Here is a 20,718-nt window from a genome sequence, read left to right as displayed (position 1 = left end):
ATTGAAAGCATGAGTTAATGTTTTGGGGTAGAACATCCAGACTGTTTTGGAGATTTCGGGTTTCAAATTACCAGAAAAAAAATCCTGAGAGCATTATCATCCGAAATAGACACCAAATTTAGGAGACTTTCAAATTCCTCGTAATAATCATCAAAATGTTAGTTTGCTTCAGGACAACAAGTTCAAGCATAGAATCAAAACATTCAAACTCAGCAAACCTATTTCTCATCTTAGTGACATAATGAGTCCAACTCACCTCTTAAAGCTTCCCTTGACTCTTCATAAAACGCTGATGCCACTGTAAAGCTCTCCCCTCCAAATGCCTCATCACCGTTATGACTTTCTCAGTTTCCTTGGTTTGGTCAGCTTAAAAAAACTGTTCCATCTTAAGCAATTCCCCCTAAAATCCTCACCTTCAAATCGAGGGCATTCAATCTTTAAGTACTTAGTTTAGAATCTAGAAATTTTAGCTGGTTTTGTTAGAGAAACCTTTTTGAATGATTCACCCCTGTTATTTCCAGATTCAGCTATGATAAACTTTTGTTTTGAGTTTGATGAAGCAATTGCCATTGAGTCACCCTGGTTACCTCCCTTGGTCAAGCTATGCACCTTATCCATCACCTTTTCAAACATCTGGCGTATTTTCTTTCCAAACGACTCTATTCGAGCTCGAAACTCAGTTCTGACCTTTGTCTTCCACTGTTCATTACTCGCCTTCATTTTCTCAAATTCCTTTTGCAGCTGACCCGCATCCTTGTGTAGACGAGTAGTTGTTCCTTCAGCCATTGCCAAGATCTGGTAGCTCTAATACCAATGATAGTAGTTGAATCTAATGTTACTGTTACTTAGCAGAGCACACAACAAAATAAAGATCCAACAGATAGATATTTTATTTTGGAAATGACAAAAGAGAATAGAATACCACTCGTCTACAGGAAAGAGAAAAGAGAGAATTTAAGAGGTTTGTCAATGATTCTTTTCTGTCCTTTTTTCCTTTATCACCTTCTTTTTTACACCAAAAACAAGCTAGATGTTAACACTACCATATCAAAATAAGAGAATTTGATTTTTTTTTTCTAGAAAACGAATATTTAACAAACTGGGCTGAATGCTAAATGGGCTGCAAAAATGCTAAATGGTTAAGTAAAAACATAAATTGTTACCAACTTTAGCTCATATCACAAAACTGGTCGACGTGGATTCCGTGGTGCTTCGCATGCGTGCTCCGCTTCTTGAGCTACGCGACAAGATCCAAGGCTTCAGGGGAGCTGTTGAGACCTCATTCATAATTTGAAGAATGGACTGAGCCAGCGAGCAGAGGCGGCTGCTGCCAGAGACCTGCTGGAGTTGCTGCTCGACACCTTTCATGTTGTTTCCAAGGTAATAGTAATAGTACTGTTTTTGATGATTCATTTCTATTTCCATTAGTATTGATGTAAACAAACTCCTTTATTAGGTTGAAAAACTTATAAAGGGGCTTCCTAGTGTGGCCTCAGATTGGTCGAATGCTTTGAGCATACAACATGTTGAGAATGGAACAATGAATCTCAGAGAGACTCAAAGCATCCTTCTTGAAAGAATTGCCAGTAAGATGAATCGCCTCAACTTTTATATTGCTCATGCACAGGTGCCTCTCCTTCTTCGCCTGTAAATTTTATGCCATAGCCACTGAGATATTCCTCATCTAATTAATTTGTATTTGTTTTCTGAATTTAATTATTTATATATTGATAGTAATGGAAATTCAACTTTTTCTCTGATTCTCCGATATTATTGCAGGAAGAGTGTGATTAATATGGTTAACCGTCACTTTAGAAATAAGTTTGTAAAGAACATTGCACAAACTTATTGGTTTCCTCTCCGGATTCTTGCATTTAGGAATTAGTAGTATATTAGTATTATGGTTAACCATTTCATCAAAATCACCTTTATTAAGAAAATCATAGCAAACATAACCTCTAACAACATGCCAATAATTTTGGTAAAACATTCAATCCATACCATCAGGCTGTGGCAATTTAGAAGGATGCATTTGCAGAAGAGCTGTGTGAACCTCTTCATCTATAAACTTATGCATCAAAGTCTCATGAACATTATATATGCACCCACCCCATATCAGCTATAAACATTTCATTCATATCAAAGTCTCATGATTTGGAAAAATAGTTGAACAATCAGGGTAACTTTGCTTCATGGTGACTGACAGTAAAATTTGTTTCATATGCATTATAGATATGTGCCTCAGAGTGATGTGAACAACCACCAAGTTAAAAGCCTTTTCATTGGAAGTATAAATTCATGGAACATCTGTTTCTATGCAAGTGCAGAACCTGCCTTTCATTCAGAACATTGAAAAGAGGATTTGGAGTGCTAGCCTACTGTTAGATGCTAGCTTGGGACACTGTTTTGTAGATGGGCTGGAACACAGGGATGTCAATGCACTTTATAATTGCTTATGTGCTTATGCAGCTGTTGATAACATTGGTAATGCTGAAGAAAATTTTCACACAGCCATCGTGGTTCCATTGATATAAAACGTAATTCCACATGGGCCCTTTGGAGGAGTTGTTAATGGGGCATCTTGGGATGAACTTGAGAATGATTATCAACAAATCAAAAAATATATTGAGTATGATTTTAAATTGTTACTGGAAATTGCTTCTGCAGGTACATACCTATGCCTTTTTATCCCATTGAAGTCCTATTGATTCTGTGGCTTCATCTTGTTCTTCATTGGGTCTTTAGTACTAAGTTGTATTGGATTTCATGTTGGAAATAGGTATGTTTCCTAACAAGGATATGCTTGAACTTTGTGAATATAAGTATCACAGTTGTCAAAATTCGATGTCTAATTGGTACCTAAAATGGATATATCACTGTTAGTGAAGAGTCTCTGTAACATAATTTCAGTCTTCTCATAGCCTTTGCATATCAAACTTCAGATCCGCTACATGTGGAGGCTGTTAAAATTTTGTGATGTTGTTTTGTTCAGAAAATTCAGGTTCACATGTATTTGACTTCTTGGCAAATTTGATTCTGAAAGAGGCCCTTGCAGCAAACCAAAATGGAAAACCTGGTGGAAGACCTAAAGAATTCCTGAAAAACTACAAATCAAACCTAGATTTCTTGTCTTATCTTGAAGGTATTCATCTGACCTTTTGATTTGCATCTAAGACTAAAAACTTTGCAAAGGTCCGAACTACAGTCTATTTTATTATATATAAAAGAATTTTTCACTGTCAGGCTGTTACCCATCCAGAGCTGTTGCCAAATTTTGAGCAGCACCTTTTATGTTGAGTTCACGAAGCAGTGGAAGGTTGGTATTTATTTCCCTTTTAAGGTATTTAGTGTAGTTATTAGATGTTTATTTTACTAATACTATTGTGCATTATTACTTAGATGTGAACTGCTCATATCTTCAACCACTCAGGTTTCAAGAAATAGCAGGTGCTCTGGATTCTGCACTTACAGCATCCAGTCTTATTCCTGTCTAGAATTCACATTCTGATGAAGAAAATTCTCTGAACCTGACACTTAAACAAAGTGTTACCCTTTTGGAGAGTTTGAGATCCCCCTGGAATGAAGAAGTTCTTATCCTTTCTTGATCTGACAAGTTTCTTCGCTTGTCCTTGCAGCTGCTCTCGAGGTCATTCCTTGAATCAAATAGTTTTGGGTAGTCTAGATTTGCTGAAATATCTTCATTTGACTGTATTTTGTGTGTGATAGATACTCAAATTGGTTGTCATCTGGATTGGCTGCCTGGAAGAAGGGTAGTAGTGTCTCCAACACTGGATGTGAATGGGCTCTTTCAGCTGCACCAGGCGATTTTGTTTTATGTACGCTCATGTCTTTATTTCACTATATTTCTCAAATATTAAATTTACTGAGTTACTTTTTGTAATACATAGAAGTTTAATCAATGGTGTTCTTCTTTTTGAATTTTGAAATTAAAATTGTTGAGAATTGGATGAAGAACTAATAATTACTTTTGTTTGCATTCCTAAATAGGGAGATAATTATAGATAAATAATTAGTTCTCTGCATCCACTTGATTCTTTCTAATGCAGAAAGTTCTAGAGAGAAATTAAAACTGTTAATTGTAATTTCTTATAACATTCTAGTATGTTCCTAAATCTCATTATTAAAATGTAGAAAAATAAATGAAAGTAGTCGTACAATTGCTTCAGATCTCATCATTTTCAGTTCCACTAGTTCAATCTGCTGAATTTTGTGCCTTGTTGTTGATAGGACTTTAAGCATTCTGTTATGTATTTCTTTTTTTCTTTTTTTTAATTCTATTCAAAAGCTGCTTTCAGTTCTCCAAGTCAAGCACTATATTAAAATTTGAAAATATTGTAGGCCATAATTATCGTTGATTGAGACTTTTGAGCAGCATATGTATGAATGCACTTGTGCTTGCAGATTATTCATCACATAAATTGTCTGGCCAAGGAGATTTGTGGTGCATACCCGGATCATATACTTCAGGTTCAATCTTCACATTCCACTGAAGTCCTTGATCTAGTAAAACAAAGCATTTTGTACTGTGGAAATTCATTGGATGATTTATTACCCTTAGTTATTGACGCAATTAAAGAGGCTCTAGTTCAGAAGTCTGTTGAGGTAAGCATTGCAATGTCAGTTATCACAATTTGCGTCATTCTCTACGTATGAAACCACCGTGACAGGTTTAGTGATTTCTATTGTAATTTGGCTGCTTGCAATTTTCATTATACTCTGGAATTTTTTGTTCATTCTCATTTATTTTGATTTCCACAGGACCTGAGACAGCTGAATGAAATAACTGCAACTTACAGGATGACAAATAAGCCTCTTCCTGTCAGGCATTCACCTTATGTGGCAGGGTTATTGCGCCCATTGAAGGTATGAAATCTTTTTAATTTCTATTTATGTCACAAATCACAACTACTGAAGCATCATTCCATGCCATATGCTTTATGAAGAACCCCTGCTTCTCACCTTTGCCCTGTTTGATGACAATTTATTAATGTGGGATGTCATACTGTTGTGACTTTGGCCACTTTTTCAGTTATTCTTCCATCATAATAGTGCTTGTTAGTGGATTACTATGAAAGCTTCTACCTTCTGGGTTGTTTGCAGTATGTGTAAAGTGTCTTGGTTTTGGTCAGTTCATTGTTGTCAAAGGTGCAAGACACACTCCAGGTGTTAGGACCCTTACCCAAGGCACAAGACACTGGACACAAAGAAAGCACTCACCTGAGTGAAGTAAGGCGCTAATTTCTAAAAGATAATTAATATATACCTAAAATGAAAAATTCTATGTATTATGTGTATTAAGCTTAAAATGTACGGAATATATGATTTTGTTAATAAACATTAAAGAGTTTACTCTATCACATTGCCTAATGGATTCAAAATATCATGAATTATCATAATTAATGCCACCAAACAATGTTCCAAGTTTCCTTCTATTCCATCTTCAACAAAATATTTTTTGCATCAATTATATTACTTTAATTTTTATATTCCTTTAAATGGAGCCGAAACTGTCATTTTTTTTGCTATTGAAAGAGTAGTTGACTAAAGAAATTAAAAACTGAAGAAATCAAAGGACACTTGAGTCAAACTTGCCTTTTCTGTGCATAGGTGCAAAAGGCAACTTGCCTGAAGTGGTCCAAGGCACTTTGCCTAATTTGCACTACACCTTTGAGCCTAGGCATAAACCTTGACAACCCTGGGTGGGTGAGGGCGAGAGACAAGGAGTGAGATGTCACATTAAAACATGACAATTAGGGTTTTAAAAATTGATTGATGATTGATAATGGTTTGGGGCCCTTGGACCATATTGGCCCTAATTAGGCTTTAAAGGCTTTTCAAAAGTTTAGACTCCTAACACTTATCTTCAAAACCTAGAGAGGTTAAATACTTGGATGACCCATATAGGAATACGGAGAAAAAAAATGCCTTTAGGATTCTCTCTCTCTCTTTTACATGTAAATATTTGTTTCAGTTTCACCCTTTGTATAATGAACAATACTCCTTCAACATCTTCATTAAATTAAATGATTGCTTATAATCAAGAAAGTCAATTTTATATAATTGAATAAATATCTGTCTCCATCTTTCTCTCTCTTTTAAGTATATCAGGAAACCCTGTGCCTATCTTTGTTTTGAACCTTTTTTAGCTATCTCACCATGTCTTGATAAAATGCTTTGACACATACTTGCATCCGACAGCCACCATGTCTCAGATAAAATGTTTTGACACATACCTGCATCCAACAGCCATGCTTGAGTTAAAGTAATATAGATGATGAAAAAAGTTCATATGTTTTCTCAGGTATGCTTGTTGGTATCACCTTTCTCTAATCCTTGAAGATTAGGACATGATGAGATGGATTTGAGCAACCCGCTTGTTTACATGGTTTCAGTTTCATGCACAATTAATAACTTATTACTGGTGTGAGTTAGATACTTCACTCACACTGAGATTTTTAAGCAACAATAGAATTGCATCAATTCAGATTGGAAAAACCGAGTTTGCTCATACTAGTCTCAATAGTACATGGTGAATGCATGACTGATTGATTACCAAAGATGAAAAGGAATAAATAAGTAAAAGCAGGGTGGAAGAGGGTCATGGACAGTTATTTATATTCTTGGAAGGGGAATTGTATGGTTCGGTATGTTAATCAATAATGGGATTTATATCTGATGGTTACTTTTTCAATTCTAAGATTAAGGACCTGAGTCAAGAACTTAGTACTGAGAAATTAATGCAGTCAATGGATTTAGCTCGAAGTTTTGCTGGAAAGTTGAGAGAGAAAAGTTTGCAGGAACGAAAAAAAAAGTAACGAAAACAATTAAATACTTTCTTGTATGATTGTGTGTCTCTGTGTTAAAAGATTTAGAATACTAAGAATATAAATGATCACAAAAGGCATACAATGAGTTTAGCATTTTCATTTAGTTTTTTTTTTGTTCTCCTTTTCCTCTAAAATTTCAACAAATGAAACCATTTATTTAGCGGTATAAATATGTTATGTTGTTCAGATACATGGATAAATGTTGCACGTGGTATGTGTTCAATAGCAGCGCTTTTAAAATTTTTGAGTTGTTCCTTATATTTGGACTATGGAGGGTCAAAATCCTATATGCATGTCCACGTTGAGGTGTTAAATATGTTATATGTGTCTGCATGCATACTTGAAGAAAATCGAACAATTGAAGGAACATAAAAATTGAAATTTAATTAGATACAAATGATTTTTTTGCATTGAAATATTAAAAATTTTAGATGTATACAGACTATATTTATTACTTGCTTTGGCTTGGATTTTCCATGGAGAATGCGTGTGTATTCTATCTTCAGAGTTTGTGGTCTGCTGCCCACATAGGCAATCATGGCATGTTACTTGTGATCTTTAAACCTCAATTTTTAATGCTTACAGAGTTTCCTGGATGGTGAACGAGCTTCCAAGTATTTGACAAATGATGCTAGGAATAATCTACTGCTAGGTTCTGCGACAGACATAACAAGTCGCTATTATGATCTAGCTGCTGACCTTGTCAGCATGGTTAGTATCACAAACAATTTATTTTCGTAGTTTTCCTTTGATTGAAATATGCTTTGAATAAAACCTCTAGATTATCTTGTCCAGGCACAGAAGAGAGAGTCTTCACTTGAAAGACGAGCTAGGGCAAGCTCAGATATCTCAGACCGTAATGTTTCCGACACTGACAAAATTTGCGTGCAATTATTTATTGATATTCAGGTGAGTTTCCTACAAATGGCAATGGATTGGGAGCATACTGCCTATTGCTTTTCTCCAGAAAACAATTTTTACAATCCCTGTCACTGCTGTTTACTCTGTCAGAATATATATATATATATATATTTATGTTATCCATTTGTATACCTTTAACAGGAACAGGAGTATGGGCGCAACCTTGGGAGTGGAAGCTGCTAATATTGCTGCATACCGATCCTTATGGCAGTGTGTAGCACCTGCTGATCAAGTTTTGGGATCACCTTCTCCTTATCTTTTCTTTTACATGCTAAAGCACTTTACTAGAATCTTTATTTAAGTTGAACTCACTGCGATTTAAAAAAAAAAAAAAAAAAACACTGAAAGGAGGAATTGATATTTTGAATTTGAGATTAAAGACAAATTTATCAATATATTATGGATTAATATTGAATTTATCATTCTATTTTCATTAACATTCATTTGATATACTTTTACATTCAATTTCTCAAGAATTATTTTATTCTCTATTTTTGATTTGTGATTTAAGCGTGGTCAAAAATTCTTGAAGTGTAATATTAAATTTTTTCATATCACAGAAATAACGTTTTCAAAAATCTATTTGAATCTATCTAAGTAGAAAATTTTATTATGTTGAAGAAAATTTTAAACATAATAAAATTTTCTTAAAGTGACTTTGCCTAAATTTGCTATCTCCAAACTAAGTTGCATTAACCAACGCCATTCTCTCTCTCTCTCTCTCTCTCTCTCTCTCTCTCTCTCTATTGTATATGTAATGCGAACTATTTCAACTAGACCGCCCATTCTATTAAGAACAATATTTTATTGGAAGCCTTTGGAATCTAGTCCCATAAATAATTAAATTAAAATTCTTAATTACAACTAGGGTCCATTAGCCATTTCACATCTACCAATTATTGAAATTACATATTAAGTGTCCGTTCCTTTTCAAAATAAAATCTTAATAAATGGGTACATTAGTCATTCATTATCCAGGGTACAGAACAGAAAATGGCTGCTGATGATGAATCTTGACCGTCTATTTGTCCCTTCTTCACCATCTTGTTCATAGGAGACTCAATTGTATTTCTCAAGTCTTAGCCTGGTATCATCCATCCCTCCAAACTTCATCTTCTTCAACTCTCAGCAATTCAACAAATTAACAGGTGATACTTTAATATATATATATATATATATATAAATGAAGAATTCATCATCTTTGCTTCTTTATTGTTTGCTTTTATGATTTGATTGTTTGAAGAAAAATTTAGGCAAAAAATCCTTCATCTCCCTGTGTCGTTGCTAACACTGGCATGCATGTAGCCCGTTTTGCCTCTAAAATATATATACTCATCAGTCAAACTAGAATAATCAACTGCTTTCAGTATTGTGTAAAAGAGACGATGGCAAAAGGAACTTGAAAACTGTACACTTAGAGACAACGAATCAAACTATTTTTGGCACTCTATTAAGCCAAAAATGTTGAATTTCAATTATACTATTCTCCCTTTTCATTTGACCTTTACACTGTTTTTGCTTTCTATTTTACTTTTAATTTACCAGAGTTGGACCTTTTTTTTTATATCGGATAGAACCTTAGCTAAAGGATGCTACTGAAACTTCAATGGTTTTAAAGTTTGGTCCTTTAAATTGAAAGTCTAAGTAAATGAAATTTGTTAATAGCTTGGGAGTTTTATACACGTTTCCTTGTGAATTTTCTTGCTGCTCTACGTACTGTAAGTTGTTGTTGTTGTTATCATAATCATTGGTTGATTGATAATTGCAGTTACAAACTAAGGATAGACCTAGGAGAAACTTGCTTTTGTCCTGTTTGTTGGCATGGAGTCCAAGTTAGTTGTGCACAATGGTGGTTGCCATTGCAGGAAAGTAAGATGGAATGTCCAAGCACCTACTAGTGTTGTTGCTTGGAAATGCAACTGTTCAGACTGCTCCATGAGGGCAAAAACTCACTTCGTTGTCCCGCGTGAAAGGTTTGAGCTTTTGGGAGATTCCAAAGAGTTCCTTACTACCTACACTTTTGGAACTCACACGGCAAAACATACATTTTGTAAGGTTTGTGGAATAACTTCATTCTACACCCCACGGTCTAACTCAGATGGCATTGCTGTTTCATTCAGATGTGTAGATCCTGGGACACTCTCCCATGTTGAGATTCGTCATTATGATGGGAGGAATTGGGACAACTCCTATAGTCAGAGTGGCATTGCATCCTTTTCAAAGGAGTAGTCCAAAATTTGGTGCGATTTTGTGCATTTTGGTATCAAATCCATGACTAAGTGCTGCAAGAATGAATTTATAGAGATTTTCAGCAGAACTATTTTATAGAGATTGTTTAGTTTCCTTTGCAAAGGTATGTTGTTATGATTTTGGATTGGTATTGCATAACTTTTTGGTTTTGTGTATGCAAGAGGTTTTGTGTATGCAAGAGGACTTTGTGCACAAGACATGTTTGCCAAAATGTCTGTAAAATATCATTGCTTTGCTGGAATGTGAGATGCCTTAAAAGGCTTGCTAAGTTTATTATGGGGTTATTCTCAGGGCATTGGTATGGAATATAGGGATGGGTCTCAATTTGTTACTTGGTTTGCGCTTCTTTCTTGAAGGAAGTTTTTAATTGATTTACGTCAATAAATCTTTTATCACTTTAGAAAAAAAAAAAAAAAACCACAAATTCCTGTAATTTTGGGTTCTTCGGCTTCTTGTTGTTGGCTAAACCTGTGATTTATGCCTCGCTTGTGTTGAGAGTGAGTCTTCGATTTTGTTGGCATCTTGTGGCTACATCAAGCGTCAACGAGTTTCTTTTTCTTTTTTTTTTTAATAAAAAAAAAGTTTTTTACGTCATTTTTTTATTTAATAAAAAGAGTATGGCTGTTAAAGAGGGACATGATCCTTTCCACCATTTATGAGCATTACTCAATAACGGATTAAACTAGCCCGAGTGTTGATCATCTCAGGCACACTAGCAATAATTTGTCTACTGTTTCGTTCAATACGCTCTGGTCAATCCAAGTATTGAAGCACAAGGGAATGAATTTGGAAACCATTAGTCTTACAGGCAGTGTTTTACATTTCAAAACATTGAATCAAAAGGTCAAACTTCCTTTATTAACATATTGCCACTGTTCAAGAAGCTCAGCCAGTACCCCGCTTAAATTAAGGTGTGATAGGATTGAACAAAAAAAGTGAATCTCAAAAGTTCATTAAGACTCAAATCCACCAATCACTTCTTTAGTAGCATTGAACTGCATTGTGCCATTATTTTAGATGCCCTGGTAATAGAATCAGTCATGTAGAAATTATCAACAGCAGCCTTGAATGGTGTCAAATTTATCTCCTGACTACAGTCGGGATTCAATGAAGGCCCAAAAGCAGCTGGCTGTATCTCATCCATGCACAGTAGGTTTGGTGCCACAGTCCTCATCCTCGAGCGTATGGCCCCCAGTGTATCGTAAGGTAAACGAATCCCTGCAATCTCTGAGAGTGCTCGAATGATCTTCCAGTCATCCCTAGCATCACCAACCGTTGGGACCGCTGGCAATGTTTGCTGAGTGCACCCTTCTGTATTTTCATATGTACCCTCCTTCTCACTGTATGCAGCTGAAGGAAGAATTAAATTGGCACGATACACACTACGGTCCCCATGGTGCCCCTGATACACCACAAAAGCATCTGCTGGAACTTTGTCCAAGTTCAAGTCATCAGCACCCATTAGATACAAGAACTTAGCAGACTCAATGCTGTTGCTGGATTCTGGCACAAGTCCAAGGTCGAGGGCTGCAGCCTGGCCAGCATTGAGAAGTAAAACATTGAATCCATTCCAGTCAGGTCTGATGACGTTCCCATACTTTGCTGCAATGGCTTCAACAACAGAAAAAATAGCATCTTTGTCCTCTCTCTCAAACAGCCCAGCACCAACAATGATGGCTGGGTCTTTAGCATTTGAGATGGCTGAACAAAAAGAATGACGACCTTCAGCAATCTCAAGAAGTGTTTGTGGGCCAGTGCCAAGATGCTGGTAATCATAGTTGAAGTCTGTTGGAGGACCAATGTAGCCAACCTTAGCATTTGTTGCCCGAACTGTCTTTCGGATTCTGGCATTTACCATAGCTGCTTCAACCCTTGGCTGAAAATTAACATGAAATTATATGATTACATTATACTTGCTACATACTAAGGCTTGGTTTAGCATTGCTGTTGAAAATAGATTTTGTGTTCAAAAGCTGCTTTTGAACCAACCTCAATGCTAAATAACAAAAAAAAAAAAAAAGGGCTTTTCAGTTTAAAAGCCTAGCTTTGCAACCCAAACCAAAAAGCTACTCTAGAGAAGCTTTTGCGGTGGAAAAGAACTTTTGGGATAAAAATCACTATATTACCCTATGTTTCTAATATTTTATTATTTTATGCATATATTTTTAGACATTTGAATTACCGAGCTTTTTCATAGCAATAATAAACACTTAGAATTTTTAATTATACTTTTCTAACCACACTTTTTAAACGCACTTTTTTCAATCCAAACTTTTTATAACTGCAACAGCAATACTAAACTAGTCCTAAAACCAAATCCATTGGTGCTGTTCACACACTCACAATTCAGTGCTATGGGAACACTATCTTTTCTACTTAAATAGTTTTGTTGGTCTTTTAAGGTTTATGGCCTTTTTGGCTAAGAATTTTTTAACTCTATAGGTAGTATTTTTCTTTTTCATTCTCCCTTACACTCTTAGTGCTGCTTGTAGATTTTTTGTTCTCAATTTTTTTTAGGTCTTTTATTTGGAAACACCTTTTTATCAGCTTTTGCTGTTTTTATTTTCATCTCTTTAACTATCAGTTTTTACTCTGTTTTTGTTCAGTTGCTTATTAAATTTTATCATATGAAATTTGAAGACTAGCCAATTGACTTTAAATCCCAACTCAAGGAATATGCCAATTTGTTTAACTAAATTTTATCATATTTTAACTATCCTAATTCTGTTTTTATTAAATTTATCATACGGAATATGCCATATGTCATTTATCATTTCATTATTTAATAATTACTAGCTTATGCTCATAAAAAAGTTAATTGCAATTCGCTCTCTTTACAGTTTTAAAAGCACTTTATAGATTTAACAATACTATATAAGACTTCGGTAACATTTCAAGAAAAGTGTTATCCAAAGAATTTGAATTGTATAATGGCAAATATAACATTTATGTGGTAATAACAACTAAAGATAAGAAATATAGTTAAAAACAATAAATACTACCAACACCTTTTTACTTTCATAGCATAAAGTGAAGTTATTTAAAACTCAATATTATATAAATAGAACCTTTTTTTTATGAACCTAAACAATTTTTTTTTTTCGTAGGACAAAAGCCCACATACAAACCGAAGCAAAATATTACACTCCCATCACATCCCAACATTTACAGTTAATTCACACAGAAGACAATTATGATTCAAGGCTAAAGAAATAATTAAGAGAATGAAGAGAGAGTATGCATCTGAAAATATTCTCTCAATTTAGAAGAAAAATGTAATACCTCCCATGAGAGAGATTGAGATAAGTAATTGCCAACTATGCACAATGGATGTGAATAAAAAAGATTGTAACATTCTGTAAGAGCAAAGGCAAGAAGTATATAATATAAGAATTTGGGTCACCAGAGAATTACCTGGGTACCAACCAAAAGGAATACATCTGCCTTCTCAAGACCAGCAATACTGCTATTCAGAAGATATCTGTATCTTAGATCACCATTAGGGCTTGTGCCAGTTCCTTCGCACCACACATTGTTTGATCCCATTTTGTTTAATAAATCTTTCAGTGCCATCATAGATTCAGCATCAGAAAGTTTACCAGCAACCCCAACAATTTCCTCTGGTTTAACCTGAAGGGCAACCTCAGCAACCACAGCCAATGCATCACGCCAGCTAACAGCCTTAAAGCGCCCATCAGCACCACGAATCATGGGGTCATTTAGCCTCTGTCTCTTCAATCCATCATAACAGAAACGAGTCTTATCTGATATCCATTCCTCATTTATATCCTGCAAATATAAGTCAAGCAGGGAAAAGATGAATTTATCTTGTCCAAACCGATCAATGGTCCAGCCATTAGCAGATGAAATTAAGGTTTTAATTCTTTTTTGCTAAATCTAATTTGGAGAGCCAAACAGACATTACCAACCATAGTTTTCTTTTTTCTTATCACTTTTTTCATTGTTTTTTATTGTTAGTTAGAAACATATCAATGAATCATGCATGTTAATCAAATAAAATGGAAAGCACCATCAGCTTTAAAGGTGCAAAGTCCCTCCTTCAAAATTTAAACATTGAAACTTAGGTAATTTTATGATAAGAAAATTTAGTTACTTCAAATCCTTGCACAAATTGGAAGAGAGAATGTAACCATTACTACCTAGATGAAACGCCCTATTCAAGTAGTCCTCAATTCACTGTTTTCAAATTCTTTAGGGGGATGCAATGGTAAATAGGGGGTGCAGTGCAAAGAGGAACGCCCCCTTTCTGCAGGAACTGCACTGCCTAAACAAACAGGCCCTCAGAATATAAATTCAAACAATTGAAAATTGGGTCTAAGTCATAGAGCATGAAATAAATTATTAGCCACAACCATCTTGGCTTGTGAAACTTGTCATTACGAGAATGATAAGTAGTCACTAAGACACTCACATTCGATTTAGCTTACAAATTTGCAACAAGAGAGGGAGCTAGCACAAGATCAAGGCCTTCTAGAACATCAACAGGACTGTAATAATTCTATCACATACAGCCCATGCCACACTTACCTATTGGCAGTCACAAACTGGAAAATAAAATTTATCTTGCCAAAAACTACGACAAGAAATCTACAAAATGATAACACAAATGTGTTGCTACATATGTCACATTAATCACAATGAGAATTTAATGCTAACATAAACCCATCTTAGGTTATTTGTCATATCTCTTCGAGAACTACTATGAAGGCTGCTTATCTCATAACAGAAACAACATAGCTTTGAGTTACTGAGGAGTCAGCTCAAAACAATTTAAGACTAGTGCAAAAGCGGTCAACATATAGTTTATTGATTGATGGGCGTCAGAAAAAATATTCCTAGAAATGAGTGTCCTATAAGCATCTCATGACAGTTTACCAACCTCATTTAAACGCGGAACGATACGCATAACCTCTGGACCTCTGCTATCAATCCGAATGTTGGATCCAACCGCATCAGTTACATCAATGGTCTCCGTTCCTTTCAACTCCCAGTTTCGGGCCTTAAATGCAAAGGGTTTAGACGTAAGGGCTCCAACAGGGCAGATATCAATTACATTTCCAGAAAGTTCACTTGTCATAAGCTTTTCAACATAAGTCCCAATTTCTTCTCCACTGCCACGACCTAACATACCAAGATCCTGAACTCCAGCAACTTCTGTTGCAAACCTGACACACCTGTCAAAACAACAAAAAGTTATTAGCCTTAAACTCCAACCTTTGCATCGTAGAACAGCAACAATGTAGCCTATAGATATTTCTCTAGCCTATAGATACATCTCAAACAATCAAATCCTCGAATGATCACAAGACTTACTCTAGCCCCAAAAACTGCTTAAAGAAGGAGATGCAAAATTTGGCTTGAAACTTGAAAAGAAAAGATGCTAACAAAGCTGGAGATTTTACATAAACTTGGTAAAATCTATTCATGAATCATAGAGTCCAAGAAAATTTTAATTTTGGCTCAATCGAGGTGTTTACCACAAGCAACATTGTTAAGTGCTTCCAGATTAAATCTCTTATCAAGGGCATGATTTTTGTAAGCGAAGCTTTAGCCCTTGGACTAAGTTGTGTAAATGTAGAAGAAATGCATTAGTCTAATGTAATTAAGTAAAACAAAATTTTACACTGCAAGTAATATAGGCCAACTTAATTAAAATCTGATACTAGAACATTGTAAGTGTAGGACAACTTGTGATTCAAAAGATGATAGACCTATCAATTAAAAATATAAGCAATATTTGTGACAATGAAACACCTATTCGTTCTAAAGTGGAATTTAACAAAATATACATTCTCAGTTCCTATATCTAGCCACAAATGCCTAATGGTAAAAATGCTCAACGTATTTGATTACTCGGAAGAAAATTTTAGAGTGGATGTAGTCACCCTTCGGATTTCATCTCTTCAATTTTATAACCAGCATAAACTTTAAAATATGAATAAATAAATAAAGGGGCAGGGATATTGTTAGGTTAATTTCTGACCTTGTACACTGAATGCACCGAGTCATGACAGTCTTTACTAAAGGACCAAGATTCTTGTCGACAACAGATCTCTTCATTTCAGTAAAACGGCCACGATCAGATCCAAAAGCCATAGACTGATCTTGGAGATCACATTCCCCACCCTGATCACAGATTGGACAATCCAGTGGATGGTTCATCAGCAAAAATTCCATCACTCCTTCGCGTGCCTTCTTTGCCAATGGTGTGTCCGTCTTAATCTTCATTCCTATGTCATAGTCCCAAGCATGATTAAAGAACATAATCCAAAAGAAAAAAAAAAGTAATCAGAAATCCAGAACCAAATCAACAAATAACAAAAAGAGACCTTAGACCATAACCAGCACAGCTTTCCAAATGCTAAAGTTCATTTTATTGAAGCAAATAAAATAATACCCAAATCATTAAATGGACCTAAAATCCGTCACGAATCTTTATAAAAACTTTAAAATTGTTCATCCAAAGAAGATTAAATCCAAAAAATATGAAAAAATTTAACAAAAATACAAAAAAAAAAAAAACAATGAAATCGAAAGTCTAACCAGGTAGGGCGGGCATGGCGCAAGAAGCGACGGGCTTGGGGGATTTTTCAACCTCGACAAGGCACATACGGCAGTTCCCAGCGATCGAAAGTCGGCTATGATAACAAAACCTAGGAATGTCAACTCCAGCGATCTCGCAGGCCTGAAGTACAGTCATGCCCTTAGGGATTTTCACCGGGAACCCATCTACGAACACCTCGATGGCATCATCAGGGTTCGTGAAGTGGACCCGAGCACCGCCCACGGGCTTCTTCGGTGGAAGCGGAGTTGGCTCCGGCTGCGGTGCTGCTGCGGCCGCTGAGGCATCGGGGGATTGGAGCTCGGGTTTGGTGACGATGGGTCGGAATCTAGAGTATTGAGAAGAGAGGATTCTTGAGGTTTTTAAGGTTCTTGAAGCTAACAAGCCTAATCCCATTTTGTTGGCACTCAAAGATCTCTAGCGTGCTTTTGTTTGAACTGTAAAGAGTGGCTACAGATTTCTAAATGTTGCGCAATTGGCTTCGATTGAAAATGTAGGCGTGTGATTCCCACAAGTCGGGTTTCAAATTGACCCGTTTTTTGTTCTCGTGGTCAAGTTACGGGCTTTTCATACGGTGTCGTGTTAGATTGCTAATTTGCCTTGATTGTGTACAGAAAGACTAAATTGAGCCAATTTTTTTTTTAATTTTAATTTATCTTTAAACTCCTATTTAAATATTTACTTTGGTTAAAGAAAACATTATACATATAATCCTTTTTAAATCAGTAACCTCTAACTATTAGTTTTAATAACATGTTAATTGATCTAAATATCAATCGACTAATATTTTTTAATTTTTTTTAACACGATCTAGTATTTTAAATTTTTTTTTCACACAACTTCATTTAGTTTCTAATATCTTATTGTGTACTGTAAATGTCTATTTTATCCGAAAAATCAAATATTGAGTCTAAATAAACCCGAACTAATTTTAGATTCTTCAAGCCTAGTCAAATACATTAATCGAATATATCAAGTTAATTTCGTATAATGTTAATTTCAATTTTATTAAACCTTTAAATTATTATTATTATTATTATACATATATTTTTATTCATTATGACATCTTCATTTTTTTTCTTCCCTTCTCCATTTTTCTTTCTTCATCAAAGTTACAATGTATTTAATGCATTAGAAATTTTCATTGAAATTTTCAGTTTCTCTGAAAGCTTCCCTGCCTAACTTTTGGCCTTTGAGATTTTAGTAAAACTGGTAATAACCTAAAAAAGTCTACAAAAATCTGAAAAAAAAATCTAAGATTTTGATCTTCAAACTGGCTATGTAAATAGAGCCAATTCATAGAAAATTGAAGAACAGAAGGAAAAGAGACACATGGAGTATTTTTTGAGAAATTTTCATAAAATTTTTTTTGAAAATGGGCTACTAGGTTCTATAGAAAAAGAAGAAACATATACACAAGCACCAAAAAACAAAAAAAAAAAAACACCATATCCTAGTAGGAAGAACCATCAGCAAAAAACCTTGATTACATTTTTTTTCGATCTAAGTGTTTGGAATTTTTTTTTTTTGAAGAATCTAGTTTAAGAAAAGTGTTAAAAAAGTCAAAGAGATTGTTTTAGAAATTTTTGGGATTTTTAAAAAAAAATTTTGGTTGGTTGGATTCTTGAAATTTTGTATTTCAGCGACCATATGATTTTTTTGGCAACCAAAATCTGAAAAGTTTTGAAAATTTTCGACATTGTTGAAGATTCTAGCCACCGGTGCATGACGACATCTAGATGAAATCCCGATTTCACAATGGCTAGTGGAAAGAAGGATTTTTAAAGATAAGAGCTCTGATTTCTTAGAGAGAGAGAGTAAAGGAAAAAAAAACTCAAAAAAAGCCTATTTATAGGCTACCAAAACGACATTGTTTTGGCATCTTAACCCACGCCCGACCCATGCAAGATTCGTGCCTTAACCTATGCTTGACCCAACCAATTTGTAAGTTTTTATTTTATTTTATTTTTTGATTTCATTTTTTTAATTTTTTGTTTAGATTTTTAAAAATATATATTATTTAAATAAATAATAATAATCAATAATTATCACAAGTGATAATTTTAATATAAAATTAAGAATAAACAAAAACCCTTAATCTAAAATAAATCCCTAAAAAAATTTATTAAGGAAAATAGAAATAGTTCTATTTCCCTTTGATTTTTTTTTTAAAAATATTTTTTGAATTTCGCTAAAGTGTTGGGATGATTCAAGAAATTACTTTTACTATAAAAAATAATAATAATAAATAAAAATAATAATTACTTATTTGAATAAATCTTTTAAAAATGCAATTTTCTATAATTAATACAAGTAAAAAATATTTTTAGATTTCGTTGATGAGTTAAGATAATCTAAAAATATTGTTTTAATTAAAATAAAGATTTGTTTCAATAAAAAAATGAATAATAAAAAAAATAAAAGTGCTTGTTTAAATAATCTCTTAATTGTTAAATAAAAAAAACTATTTATGAATTTCACTAAAGAATTGAGATAATCCAAAAAGTTATTTTCACTAAATAAGGATTTATTTAAAAATAAAAATGACAAAAATAATAAATAATAATAAATAAAAATAAAAGAAATGTTTAATCAAATCTCTTAAGTAAGAATTTTAAGAAAAATTGGAAGAATCTCATTGTTCTTAATTATCATCAATACAAATATTTTTTTTTAGGATATCGTTAGAAAGTTGGGATGATTATAAAATCTGTTTAAAATTTTTTAGCATTTCATCGAAGAGTCTAGATAATTCTAAAATTAATTTAACAAAATTTTGAGATTTCATCAAAGAGTTAGAATAATCCTAAAATGCTTTTATTAAATAAAATGTCTTATGATGAAATTTCAAAAATTTTGTGAATGGTTACTTTTTTCAAAATTTTTTCCAAATAAAGATATTTTCTTTGAATTTTTCCAAAGTATTAGAGAATTTATAGAAAATAATAATAATAATAATTTCTTAATAAAAAATAAAATTTTCATAAATAAAATTTAGGAAATCAAATATAAAGAAGACCAAAATATCAAAGTAAATGGATGATACATGTTTAATTGGTATAGTTCTTCGAATAGGCGATATGAATGTACTAGTAGCTTTCTCACCCATAACTGTACTTTCGAATCCAACCCTAATTTTGCAGATCTAAGCATTTTTTTGGTAAATTTTAATTTATTTTGAGATTTTTATTAAAAGATGATATTTTTGGATGGCCAAACACACCTTATAAAAAAAATATAATGGTGACTCTAAAAACTTTCATTAAGTCTAGCAATCGAGTCCCCTAGACAAAAAATTATTATGATAACTTGGCGACTTCATTGGAGACACTAAAGAGTCAAGCAAAAAATTAAGCATATGTAATCCAAACTTTGATTTTATGTTTAATTTTAATTCTTTATCTCATTTTAGAATAAAAATAATATTAAAAAAAGGTAAAAATTTGATGGTTTCATTTAGTTTTGTTATGTTATTTTACTTATCTTATATTGTTGCTTATTATATTTTTGATTTTATTTTGATTATAATTGCTTTGTTCCTTCACAAATGTGCACATTTGCATTCATGCACAAGTTTTATACCTGGGTTTCCAAATTTATCCCTTTAGAAAGGAGTAGTATACCTACGCTTTTGTGAGGTTCTAATGCCTCTACTTGTGCTAGTGAAATACTCGTACTCAAATTGAGCCTTTTCAATTGGCAACCCGTTATAGGTAAGAATTGAAAGCCTTACTAGTCCATAGTAGATGACAATGAGGATCAATTTGAGAATCTTTTTAGCCTTTGTTAAATACCAAACCCTGCATATAGTGAACCTTAAGAAACCAACATTAGATAAAGCCATGCCATTTTTATAGACATGAGGGAACATTTATTTTAATATGATTACTAACCCTAATTTGTTTTACTTTCTTTTTGTTTCATGATGATACATCATCATAAACGCTTGCATAAAGAATGTGCTTCTGAATGTGCCAATATTAATAGAAGATTTTTTATCTTTTTGTGGAAACATCATTACGATGTTCTTAGCTTTAAAATCCATCATGTATGAAGATGCTAATGAGGTGATAACTCTATCGAAACCTAAAGCAGAATTTGAAGAAGAAACTTTGC

At 33.7% G+C, this 20,718-nt stretch overlaps 3 protein-coding genes across 6 annotated transcripts; 2 read left to right on the top strand and 1 right to left on the bottom strand.

Annotated features, from left to right (window-relative positions):
• Positions 1-52: 52 nt before the first annotated feature.
• On the top strand, positions 53-8,202 carry LOC111314687 (conserved oligomeric Golgi complex subunit 2-like). Of its 4 annotated transcripts, none has more exons than XM_089752904.1 (12): positions 53-1,380; positions 1,457-1,586; positions 2,233-2,667; positions 2,993-3,142; positions 3,244-3,316; positions 3,431-3,646; positions 3,727-3,836; positions 4,423-4,623; positions 4,780-4,884; positions 7,434-7,559; positions 7,644-7,757; positions 7,911-8,202. In XM_089752904.1, the coding sequence occupies exons 6-12, from the start codon at positions 3,580-3,582 to the stop codon at positions 7,950-7,952; spliced, it is 765 nt and encodes a 254-aa protein (XP_089609030.1). In that variant the 5' UTR covers positions 53-1,380; positions 1,457-1,586; positions 2,233-2,667; positions 2,993-3,142; positions 3,244-3,316; positions 3,431-3,579; the 3' UTR covers positions 7,953-8,202. The 4 variants fall into 4 exon arrangements, with proteins under 4 accessions (XP_089609030.1, XP_089609029.1, XP_089609031.1 ...); XM_089752903.1 differs by having other exon boundaries at positions 1,457-1,627; positions 3,400-3,646; XM_089752905.1 differs by having other exon boundaries at positions 1,178-1,380; positions 1,457-1,627; positions 2,233-3,142.
• Positions 8,203-8,779: 577 nt separating this feature from the next.
• On the top strand, positions 8,780-10,214 carry LOC111314689 (carbon-sulfur lyase). Its single transcript, XM_022916300.2, has 2 exons — positions 8,780-8,917; positions 9,538-10,214. The coding sequence occupies exon 2, from the start codon at positions 9,591-9,593 to the stop codon at positions 9,996-9,998; it is 408 nt and encodes a 135-aa protein (XP_022772035.2). The 5' UTR covers positions 8,780-8,917; positions 9,538-9,590; the 3' UTR covers positions 9,999-10,214.
• A 570-nt stretch (positions 10,215-10,784) lies between these two features.
• Positions 10,785-17,064, bottom strand: LOC111314688 (NADH dehydrogenase [ubiquinone] iron-sulfur protein 1, mitochondrial-like). The gene is made up of 5 exons (XM_022916299.2): positions 16,584-17,064; positions 16,024-16,270; positions 14,920-15,214; positions 13,434-13,808; positions 10,785-11,895 (listed from the first exon to the last, which is right to left on the bottom strand). Exons 1-5 carry the CDS (start codon positions 16,996-16,998, stop codon positions 10,993-10,995), a joined length of 2,235 nt encoding a protein of 744 aa, XP_022772034.2. The 5' UTR covers positions 16,999-17,064; the 3' UTR covers positions 10,785-10,992.
• Positions 17,065-20,718: the final 3,654 nt, after the last annotated feature.

This window comes from Durio zibethinus, chromosome 23, assembly GCF_047325235.1.
Source record: "Durio zibethinus cultivar Kanyao isolate XHJ-2024 chromosome 23, ASM4732523v1, whole genome shotgun sequence".
NCBI lineage: Eukaryota > Viridiplantae > Streptophyta > Magnoliopsida > Malvales > Malvaceae > Durio > Durio zibethinus.
Note: the sequence above shows the minus strand (reverse complement) of the source record. Positions and strands in the feature narration are given on the sequence as shown.